Source organism: Lactuca sativa, chromosome 4 (assembly GCF_002870075.4).
Source record: "Lactuca sativa cultivar Salinas chromosome 4, Lsat_Salinas_v11, whole genome shotgun sequence".
Lineage (NCBI taxonomy): Eukaryota > Viridiplantae > Streptophyta > Magnoliopsida > Asterales > Asteraceae > Lactuca > Lactuca sativa.
The window spans coordinates 136,009,969-136,022,101 of NC_056626.2; the positions used below are offsets into that span (position 1 = coordinate 136,009,969).

Below are 12,133 nucleotides of genomic sequence, written 5' to 3' on the forward strand. Positions count from 1 at the left end.
CGAGGATCACAAACAAGGTGTGAATAACCATGCAAATTAGCTTGGCACTCTCGATGTCATTTACCACCTAATCAATGTGCCGGTTAACCACACACACTCCATTGATCTATGATAATTCTCGAGCTACCCTTTTCCACCACTACTAGAAAAACAGCCTTTTACGACGCTTATTGCGCGTCGTAAAACGCTCAGACGACACGCAAATGCGCGTCAAGGAAGGCCATGTCATAAGGACAGACGACGCACATTTATGACGCGCAATGCGTATCATTAAAGTTGTTGTCAAGAAAGGCCATGTCATAAATGAAGATGACACACATTTTTGCGTATTGTAATTTTTATTTTTTTTAAAAAAAATTATTTATAGATTTACTAATTTTCAAATTAAATTTGCATTTCATGTCTCATAATAGAAAATAAAATACCATTTACAAAAAATACAATCCATTGCACAAAAGTTAATGTCATAAAAAATACAAAATACAAAACAATAAATAAGAAAGATAATTCATTGCACTAACATGTCAAATACAAATAATCATCCCTAACTATATAACCTAATACTACATTGCTATTAAGGGACATCATCATAACTCACTGAAGGTCTTGGAACAATGTTCTCGTCATCAACTCTTACACCAACCTTGCTTTAGTAGATGGTCTTGTAGCAACTATCTTTTTCAGCGTTAAATCCCCATATATAGCATACCTGCAAGTTGCAAATTGTTCTTAAATCTCAATACAAAGTATATATACATATATCCAATATGCAAATTATTCAAATAGGTGTTCTAATAACTCTTATATACGGTTGTCTAATAGCAACTACTCCTTTGTGACTAGATCAAAACAGAAAAAAGATTTCCAGATTTAGCTATATTCAAAATGTGTGAAAGTTAAATGTTATTGGTGAATAGATAGAGTGAAAGTATTACGATGTGGATGTCTTTGAAGCTTGAAATATGTTGTAAATTCCCATTATAGTCAATCTTGTAGCAGGTACAATAGTTTGTACAAGTTGTCTGTCTACAAATAAAAGCATGTTCCTTGGTAGCCTCACCAGTTGAGACATCCTAAGATTTAAAAACAGGCCAAAAAGTTAGAAACTTCAGTAGTGAATCATTGTAAGAAATCATTAAATGTCAAGCCTTTTTATCTCAGGGTTTTCTTGAAGTTTCAAGACTACAATCCATGGGTCAACAGGGCATGGGGTTTCACCCATCTGTAAAAATTAAGAGCAAACACATTTTAATATAAAAGGAGTTCACATTTATGGAGGAAATGGCAATGAGGTGATGAATGTAACTAATTACATGTGCTACATGATCTTGGCACAATTGCTCCACCAAGCCCAGGGCGACAAGGAATCTAATTCCACATCAGCATACTCCAAAAACACCTACACAATGTGCAAAAAAACAGCAACATACTTTCATTCGTTAAAATTAATGAATATTGTGAAAATAGTTTGTTGAAAAAATGTAATGAAAGAAAAACAAACAACACTTAAGAGATGAGAAAATACTAAACTAACCTTGCCAACACCTGGTGCTGGTTCTCCAGTAGGGTTAGGGCGTGGAATTACAACATTCACTAGACTACCTGAAAAATTAGTGAGAAAAACTGAGATTAAAAAAAATTATTTGGTGTAAATATTGGATATGGATATAAACAGGTGGGGTAAAAAGAAGGGGCTTCTGTCTGGATGCTTTATAAGTGTGTGATTACAAAAGGCTGTAAAACAGAAAGATATGAAAACGATAAAAATTAATAGATTGATATGTAAACGATTTGTCAAAGTAGGAAGTTAAATACAAAATTAGAATTATAAAGAGAGAAAATGACAGTTAAAATAAGATTAATTTACCGAATTTTCCACATTCTATTTTCATGTCTTGCAATATATCTTGATAATCTTCATCATCTTTAAGTTCATCTTTAGTCACCACTTGTGTTAAAAATAGAACTTTAGTGGCAGTTGTCCCAATGGAGGGAGGTGGTTGCAACATCATCCTCTGCAAACAAAAATATTACTTAATTATAATTTTATAAATGAGATTTTTTTAAAAATGGAATATTTTTTAATACCTGCAATGCAATTTGTTGTTGTGGATGTAGAACCATGCTCTCCTGTTCAGGCTTGGGTTGAGTTTGACCTTGGTTAGCACGTCTAACAGTAAGTGTCTTGTCACCCATTTTGATCCCATTAAGAGTTGCACAAGCAATGTATGTAACAGTTAAGTCCTGATAAACACAGAACGCTTATCCTTTTGAGTTTCCAGTTTCACTATCTTTCACAAGATGAAATCCTCTAAGAGCACCAAGCCCAGGGAGAACAATATTTGTCACCAAATACCTTAATTTTATAATATATCCTGAAACAAAAATCATAGTATGATACTACAACATCCAATCCAAGTCCAACGAACTGAAACTTAAAATAGTATTCAGTACTTGATTGACTGAGAACACCTTGGTATGGGTAGAACTAGTTGCCAAAGCATTCATGGCAAGAAAGTTCTTGCAACAGAGTACCATGTGAACTATCCCAAAACAGAACACTGTCACTGTTGTCGCCACTCACAAGGGTCCCACACCTAAAACTACATTTATAGAAGATATAGATAAATAAAGACTTGTTTGTTACCTTACTAACAGAATGATAAACATATAAATCAAATTAAACATACATTTTTCATAAATAAAAACGATCTAGGGAGTTGCAAGAATTTGAAAACTCTTAGAACCATATATATTTTTCTAGATGAAAAATGTTAAGAAACAGGAAAATAGGGACGAAAAAATGCAAAAAAAAAAAGATTATTTTATATAAATTATCCAGAAACCAATCTTATAAGGGTATTATCATTTTTATCTTCCCTATGTAATGTTACATTATCACCCCCTGAATTACCTGTAATGTTTCTTTGACCCTTAGAAAAATTTCCACTTGCTAACCTAGTCATGAATCCAAGGGCAACTAAGGGTATAGAAAGTGCACCATTTGTTTGAATGCTTTCAGTTGTTTGTTCATCTGTATCAACACTCATCTCTGGTCCATTTTGCATCCGAAGATCCTTAACAAAAAAAACAGTTAAAATTTAAACCCGTTTATTTGTTTATTATAAATTTTATAAATAGAAATGAACCTCTAGTGCCTTTTGAAGATTTTCCATTTCATTATCTTCACCCTCCATTATTTCCCATCTTGCTAGCTGAGTCATCATCATCATCACGCCCTACTACATATATTGCTTGTAGACCCACCTGATATCACCAAACATCATATCAATAAACAAAAACTACTCCAAACAAGAAAGGCATTCATGTCTTTTTACAAGAAATATGATTCAACATACCATTGAAACCATTCTATCAGCCCAAGTAACTTCAATATCACCATTTATAAGTCATGTAATATTTCCAACCCAAGAAAGATCCGAAAAATCTCTTTTGAGCATGAGCCTCTATTATATCCCCGTATCTCAACAATCATTTCTTCAGTAAAAGTGACTTCAATCTACAACACAACTGAATATGTGTAACAGGTTCTTCTATTTCCTGCATCAGAAAAGGTGTATTTTTTCATATATGGTTTCCTTCTATTAGCCCAATGATTGCAGTTTGATCAAACTAAAGTAATTCTTCCCTCCTTACCTGAAACAAGTTGTGGGGCATACAAAATTCAACCCTTTAGATTCTCTAGCATCAGGTTAGTTTCTTGCACATGATCCATCATCAGGGGCACAAATTACTTTCTAATTTGTTCCAAGTCCAATGGCAACACTTGTATTTGTCTGCAGGAAACAAAGATTGCATTAATAAAAATAAAAAAGAGTCGATTAAATATTATATTCATTAGTATAAGAATGAACCGTCAATATGTTAAGCACAATCCTAATGACAACTTGATCTTTCAATAAATCCATATTTCCGTGTGCATATCCTATAATTTCCACCTATTGCTGCATAAATCAAACTGATCATTAGACAATATATTAAGAAATCCAAATTAATAATTATCCTTCCAGAAGAACCCTACCTGATTGGGAAGATCCATCAACCTCTGTAGATACTCATCACGCTCTGTTTCCTCAGATTCTGCTTGAATCATATGACCAACCTAACTTCACAAGAACAACAAATAAGTATTTGTAAAAATATATAAAACATCTCATACTCGAGACACTTACAACTTACATATTCATAAGACGTATGTATCTGGTGAGGCTCAAGGTCAACAATGGTTGTTGGAAGAGTTGTAAGAAGTTCTGAAACAAATGGCTCATTAGGTTTGGGAATCACAATTGAATTAAAGAATGTATAAAAATTAAAGAACTCGCCCAATAGAAGATTAGGTTACGGAATCACGATTGACAATATGTCGTCATTGAGAAGGACATTCCTAGTAAATCTCTGTACCTCACGACCATGCACAAAGAAAGCATTAAAATGAGAAAAAATTGAAGGGTTAATTAACCCAACAGAAAGAAAAGATTCTTAATTACTTTTACGCACATAAACATACCTATTCATTTTTCAATTGTTTCCTCTTGTTTTGTATCAATTCATATATGAAGTTATCGATAATTTTGATTTTTTCTTTGAGAGCAGCTTCCAAACCAATATTAAGATACCTTTTCACCTTCCATAGAAGATCAACAAATTGCCCATATACTAAACCATTTGATTCATCAAACGCTTCGATAAACCGATTGCTTGCCTCATTTGAAGCTGATAGAGTATCAAGATCAAACCCAAACCCCACCTTAAACATCGAATCTAACGTCGATCTCATCAATAGATCATGCATAAAAACAACAAAAGAAAATAATTGAAACAAAGCTACAACTAATTCATCAGTTTTAAGTTAATACTTTACCTGCAAATCCATGGTTACCTAAGCAGCTGCTAGTAAGGAAATCTCTTTGGCTAGTTTAGCACCGTTTGACTTGAAGCTTACAGTACTAAAGTCTTGTAAAACTATTGTTGAGAAGTGAAAGCTTGCAAGCTTCCGTTGGCGGCGCCACTTAACTCCATCCACAGCAAAAATCCCATTGCCAAAAAGATTTCAAGGTTCTTGTAGACGTTCCAACAAATGGAGACGAGGAATTTTCCAGTGAGTTCGAGGCCGTCGCAGAGAGCTCTGAGAGAGTATCGAGCTGCATCTGGCGTGTCAGGGTTAACTCTACGCAGGAGTACTTGATCTGAGATATGAGCTTGGTTGCGTTATTTCTTAAGGATAAACAAAATGTATTCAGTAGTGGTGGAGGCGGATCAGGGTTCACAGAGAAAAGGTGAAGGAGAGAGAGAAGGTTGTCGGCTGGTGGAGAGGATAAAGTATATGGTGAAATTCAAGTTAAACAAAAGGGAAAGCACACGAAGGAGAAGGAGGAGAACACATGAAGGAGAAGGAGAAGGAGAAAGAGGAGACGTAAGAGGCGGGGTTTTAATTTTTTGGGGATTTCATTTCCCCCTATCTATTAAAGGCGTGTTCATTAAAAGTATAAAGCGACACCTATAGAGGGCGCCCATTTAACATACAGCGCCCTCCGTATTTTTTTTTCTTCTGACATCAATTTAAGGGCATGCTATAATGCGTGACCTAAATTCTTAAATTTTTTGAAGAGATGACATTTTTTAATGTCACTCTCTTTTGCGTAACATAAATTAGTGAGTGTCGTGGTTTACGCGTCGTAAAAGGGTCTTTTTTTTGTAGTGCACCCTTGTTAGTCCAAGTTAGTGTGCCGGTTAACCACACACGCTCCACTAACGACTTGGCAATGTGCAAAGTGCAATTTCATGGACTAGCATCATTTTCACATTTTTCCTAAAGTAACAAGATTTGGAATTTATAAAACATTTAGTTACTTTATATTTATCATTATACTTATTAATGAGCGAATTAATGTCATATCTTACTCGTTCAACTAACAACCCACCACTAGTCAAGAGTGCGGTGGGTTAGAGTGGATACCCAATGGTGGTCATTATACATGCCGCTTCCTTAAATACCCCTTATAGATCAGCTTCGTGAATGAGGCATACTGATGGTAAGACTGACTCATCTTATATATACATACATACATATGTGTATATATATATATATATATATATATATATATATATATATATATATATATATACACATATTAATCTTTTAATATTATAATAGTATAAGGGTTGTATTTTAAACTTTTAAAATACTGGGGTTTTAGAATTTTAATATTTCAAAATTAAATTTTTAATTCCAAAACTTTGAGGGTGCAATTTGAAACTTTTCGAAATTACTAATTCAAATTTTAAATAATCAATTAATCTTATAATAGGACATTATCTTAAAATTTGACCATTATCTTTTAATTAGATGAGGATATCCATTACCATATCACAAAAATTCGATTTTAAACAATTAAAAACAATTTTAGGTAATTATCCCTATCTAATTTAGGTCTAAAATCCGAAAAATCTGCCAACAGACGATCCAACTGGTCGGGTCAAGGCATGTACTCGTCGAGTTCGTCCAACTCGTCGAGTTCATCTTTGAACTCGTCGAGCTATGCAGATAGTGAGCAAAAACGATTCTGTTCCAACTTTAGGCAAATCACAATTGCATCAAATATAACAAAAAAAACACCCTAAGCTCTGATACCACTGATGAGTTTTGAGCATTACAATATTCCTATGTGCACATGCAACCCTAATTGCTTTGGATCTAGGTTTTCCTCATGTTTTACATGCAAATAAGATTTCCAAAGCAATAAGCCTAATTCTAGTATACATAAAACGAAACTAACATGGTTTAGATCTCACCTCTATTGCTATATTGTAATAACAAGTAATCCTTCTTCAATTTCTTGACCTTCGAAAGCCTAGTGCCCCAAGAGTTGCACCTCTAATGGAGTCACAAACACCACAGCAAAGAATAAGGGAGAAGGAGGTAGAAATCGGCTAGGGGTTCTCTTAGGAATCAAGTGGCCGATTTCTAGATGCTAAGGGGTCTTTATATACTTGTGGCTGCTAGGGTTTTAGGGAGAAACCCTAATTTAATTGCTTAAGCCTTAAGCAGTCCATGGAAACCTTCTAGAATCCCCCCTTGGACGAAATCTTCTATGGGCTTCCCATAGATTTTGTCCAACCCTTCCAAGGTGATCCAACAACCCATTTTGCAACTATCAGTGATTTACAAAACCCGCCGCCTTACTCTTAATCAGTTCCTTTAATCCCAAAATTAATTCCAAATTAATTTCTGATTAATACTAATTAAATACTATGATTTCTCAATTAATATATTATTCTTATAATATATTAATAAACCATTAATTAACCTATTTCTCCAATACTCATCATGTCCAATTGCTATGGTGAAGGCAACTCAAAAGGACCATGCTACAATCAAATCAAGTACATACCAATTATAGTTACGGGCTTAGACACCTAATCCAACGCTAATGAAGACGAGATTGATGAGATTGCTGAAGAGGATGATGGCATGCTTAATGGTTTCAAAGTGATTCTGGCTCTCCAAGCTCATAAATAAGCAACCCTTTTTCGTAAAAACCATCTCTTAAAAAGAAAAACCAAAATGGTTTAATGGCCATCTATGCTAGCATATCAAGTGACACAAAGCTCGTAATTAGCCAAAATCAAGACGAATCTCATTTAGGACACATTCAAAGCAACTCAGCCAAGTTCCCTTCCAAAATTGACCCCCATAATAGAGCTCATCAATGAAGGTTCTTCGATATAAAAGGATGATGATTTACCTGCTCCAGAGCTAACATTGCCCATTTCTGAAGTATTCATCACTCCCACTGCTCAACAACTCATCAACATTGTCACTGTTAATGCCCGTGTAAAAGAGAAAGGGAAAGCTACTCAATTCATAAGAATTAGCCCAATGAATTTATCTAAAAAGTATAAGGGCTGGTCTCAAGATGCACTCAACAAGGCACTTGAATTAAGTATCTTCCTACAAGCTGAAGAGGATAATCCAAATCCTATGACATGTATCTCACCTCTTTATCTAGATGGAACATCTCTCCATATGACTGATTCTATGTCAAATTCCATCTTCTTCATCCTTTCGATGATAGAGAAACTCAAATCTGAACTAAAAGGGAATGACTTAGTACACTCTACAACACTAACGCTCGACCGATCAAGGAATCATGGCCAAATCGAAGAATCACAAACATCAATGTTTGTGGAATGCTAGTTCAAAATAAATTTAGACTTAACTAAATGCTCCACTATGTGAATGCAACTCGCAACTCTAAGAAAATCATCAAGATCTCGGATGTTAATTATCCATCCACCAATCTGAATATCGTTCTTGTGATTGCATCTTATCTCCGAAGCAAACAATATTCAGACATTTCAATTAGAGCATGTTCCTTAACTCTTAATTACTATAAAAGTATGTAGCTGAATTCTAAAGAGCTGATATTGTGTTTTCTTCTCTTTTCGAAATAAACAAGCTCCTTGCTCCGACCAACACTGAATTAAAAGAAGTAGATGTTCTTGATGAAGGTCCTATCAAAGATCCATAACTAGGGTATGTGTTCAAGAAAAAGAAATCAAACAAGAAAGGGTTACTGTGAGTCAGGCAAAAGCACTTGGTTCACACCAATTTAGTCCAAAAGTTCATTTCAAGATCAGCAAATTCACAAGCCTCGAAATACTCCATGAAGGAGCTCATTGAACAACTCTCCTTGTGGACTGAAGTTCGAAGTTCGATGTAGAATGCTTACTTGTTTGGCATTGACAAATCGGATTGATGATGGAAAGGATAACTAAGGTCACGTAGGGGGAGCTTGATAGTACAGGAAAGTGATCCCTTAGACTATCTAAAATGTGTATGATTTCGAAACTGCTGAGCATCTGAGTTGATGGGAGTCTGAAGTGTTTTGTAGTCTGAAGTATTGTGTAATCCGAAGTGTGAAGACTGAGTGATTCTATGTTAGTACTGTTTTGTCTCATGTTTCAGTAGCGCATGTAAGAGACACATGTCAACTACACTGATGTGTCAGGTGGTGGATTTGTGATCAACTTTTAGTACAAATGACTCCTAATATGATTGGTCCTATGTTAGTATAAATAGGAACATATTTCATGTAATTCATTACCGTTTTCCACCTTTAAAATATCAAATCAAGAGTCACTCACTCAATCATTTTCTCTCATTCTCTTTGTTCTTATTCTCGTTCATACTCATACTTTTATTAATTCTCTTGTCATCTTGAATACTTTATTGATTTTTTATCCATACTTGACTAGAAATATTATTAGCCTCCATTGTTGTGTTTATCTCAAGCTTTGACTTTTCAAACCTTGTCCTAGATATCTTGTATATGAGTATATCGTTCTTGAACTCACAGTGTTAACATCACCAAGCCATATGTCACACCCCCGAACCGGATGGCGGAAACTTCCAGGGGCTTGCGCATGACTTCATCTTGAAATATAATTACAATGAATATAAATAAAACATAACATCATCATTACTATGTATAATATAATACAACTGCCATTGTTTACATCAAGTACAATCTTTGAAATAACATGACCAAAACATTCAATGTATGATGTTTAACAGCACACAAAACAAAATTCCCTATTCTTGTTGATTCTTCTGCTTAACAAGTTCCTGAGAATACCAGTTATTTTGAAAACATCAACATATATAATGTTGGTGAGTTCATAAGTATATTTGAAAAAATGATTTTAATAACTTTGTAATCACAAGAAAATCCTGTATTTTCTTAAAATAGTTTGGTATGTTTATGTTTGATCTTGTATTAATGCATGTGTGTTATTATTTAATAGAACGTCAAAAGTGATTGAAGATAATGTAAATAGAATGTCCCCGGACAACCCGACGTTGCCCGTAAAAGAAGAATAGTTAATGCTGCCATACCAACACCGAGGTGGGGGTACCAGTGTGAGTAAGTTTTCGAGTAATCCAATCATAAAAGAAAATAGATAAGGTTGCCGTACCAACACCAAAGTGGGGGTACCAGTGTGAGTAAGTTTCCGAGTAATCCAACATAAAAGAAAATAGTCTTCCGCAAACTTCATAACATTAATTCCTATAAGTGAGCCGTTATAACCATACTAAATAATGATAGTTTCGCTTGTCTTGGCGTTAGTGAACGCGGACTGAAAAATAGAGTAAGGTTATAGTCACCCTAGACCGATGTAGTCTAACTATAGCGAACAGCTCAAGTGTGGGGTGTCATCCCCGTATAGATCTACAACTACAGGCTACAATCGAACACTTAATAGGTGTCAACCGACAAAAACTCACTAGATCCTTAATCGAATTTACGCGAAGATAAACGTATAAAACTCACTCCAGGCCCAACGAACCAGGTAAGGGAGCCACTAGGGCATCGCTAAAAGTGTGAGTCATTTCAAAACCTAATATGAATGAGATTATATAACATGGGCCCAAAATATATGTAAAAGGACAACTAAGGCCCTTTTCACATGTAAGGTATTTATAGGCCCAAATAGCACGCAAATAGTAAGCAAAACCTATCAAACATATAAATGGGCCACTAAGGCCCAATAACCTAAAAATAATCAAAATTAATCCGTTTGTTTGTTTATTGTTGGTTTTGGTTCAAATATTCACTAAAATAGCATAAAAGACCCACTTTTTGTAAAAATGACATTCTTGGCCCATTAAGCCAAAAATCTACAATTAAGGCCCATTTTTTGTGAAAATAACACTTTACTCCCCATTTTGTTCAAAACTTGTGTTTATGACTAGTTTGTGGTAAAAATAACATTTTAAACCCATTTTTGTCAAAAATATCATTTTTTTACTTGATTTTTATGAAAATACATATTTTTCTGGTTTTTGACTTTTCTGACCTATTTATTGGAAAATTTGCAATAAATCATCGTAAGTCGAAATTTGGATCCATAAATTCTAGAAGTTTGGAAATTTTGTCTACTTTGTTCACAATTTTTATCATAATTTTTATTGGCTTCTAACAAGTGTGAAACTGCTCACCTTCACAGGTTGGTCCGAAATTATTTCAAATCTGATTGGCAGTTTTGTAAAACTCACCAAAAATTGTAGAAAAATCGTATGAAAATGTTAGAGTAGTCATTTTGAAGGTATAAACCTGAACCTTTTCCATGTAAAACAGTTTTGAAAACTATTATCATTAAGGTGGTCAAAACAGTTCGGGATTGGACCAAAACTTTTCTGTCAAGGGCTGAATTTGGAGTTTAGTTTATAGATCTTTGAACACAACACTCATTTTTGCTATTTTAAGTATATAAATCCCAGATCAACTAATTTACATGTATTATTTGTGATAACACATACTTTTCTCAAGGTTTTCATGTAGATCCAAGTGATAAACTTAATATTCTTAAAATATTTTTAGATTTATGAAGTAAATTGCACATAATCAACAAACAAGTCATGAAAAACACACATATTCATGCATATTGTCACACCCCAAAACCGGAACGGCGGAAACGTTCTGGGGTGGATGACGTCATGTCAAGTATCACAACACATGCATTATAGTAATCAAAGTACAACAAAAATTGCATTAATAGTAATAGTTTTACATGGTTTACTTTACAATACATCAAGGTAATACAAGTAGATATATAGGTGCAGCTTGGCACAAAATAGTCTTCAACAGAAGCTCCTGGATTCTACCTGTCTAATGCTGACCTGAGAATACAAGTTATTTGAAAAGCGAGTATCAACATTTTTACAAATGTCGGTGAGTTCATAAGCATTTAGTGACATTTTAATCAAATACTTTATATAAGTGGTAGTTTTCGAGAATACAGTGAAATAGAGTCATTTCCAGAAAATCCTACATTTTCTAATTAAAAAGCAGTCTTCTACCAAGACTGGTCAGAGTTATGTGGTAAAAAGTAGTTTTCCCTTGAACACTTTCATTATCAAAATACGGGATTTGCTTTTTAAGAAAGTCGGAGAATATCAGGGAAAATAACATATGCCTCAGCAGTGAGGACTGCTGACTAAGGCAACAGAATCATAGGCACCAGGAGGATATCGAATGAACGACACGCCTGGCTCAGTCTAACAAAAAGAGACACAGACCCCAGACGGTACCAAATGAAAGGTACAACT

The 12,133-nt window shown here is 34.5% G+C and overlaps 1 protein-coding gene across 13 annotated transcripts; it reads right to left on the reverse strand.

Annotated features, from left to right (window-relative positions):
- Positions 1–491: 491 nt before the first annotated feature.
- LOC111886101 (splicing factor U2af large subunit B) lies at positions 492–5,469 on the reverse strand. Of its 13 annotated transcripts, none has more exons than XM_042901162.2 (17): positions 4,883–5,469; positions 4,529–4,734; positions 4,201–4,416; positions 4,043–4,123; positions 3,876–3,965; positions 3,658–3,797; positions 3,360–3,561; positions 3,150–3,267; positions 2,915–3,077; positions 2,455–2,603; positions 2,357–2,375; positions 2,089–2,244; positions 1,868–2,015; positions 1,535–1,602; positions 1,314–1,399; positions 936–1,222; positions 492–709 (listed from the first exon to the last, which is right to left on the reverse strand). In XM_042901162.2, exons 10-15 carry the CDS (start codon positions 2,502–2,504, stop codon positions 1,319–1,321), a joined length of 522 nt encoding a protein of 173 aa, XP_042757096.1. In that variant the 5' UTR covers positions 2,505–2,603; positions 2,915–3,077; positions 3,150–3,267; positions 3,360–3,561; positions 3,658–3,797; positions 3,876–3,965; positions 4,043–4,123; positions 4,201–4,416; positions 4,529–4,734; positions 4,883–5,469; the 3' UTR covers positions 492–709; positions 936–1,222; positions 1,314–1,318. The 13 variants fall into 13 exon arrangements, with proteins under 13 accessions (XP_042757096.1, XP_042757097.1, XP_042757093.1 ...); XM_042901163.2 differs by having other exon boundaries at positions 4,529–4,768; XM_042901159.2 differs by having other exon boundaries at positions 4,529–4,782.
- Positions 5,470–12,133: the final 6,664 nt, after the last annotated feature.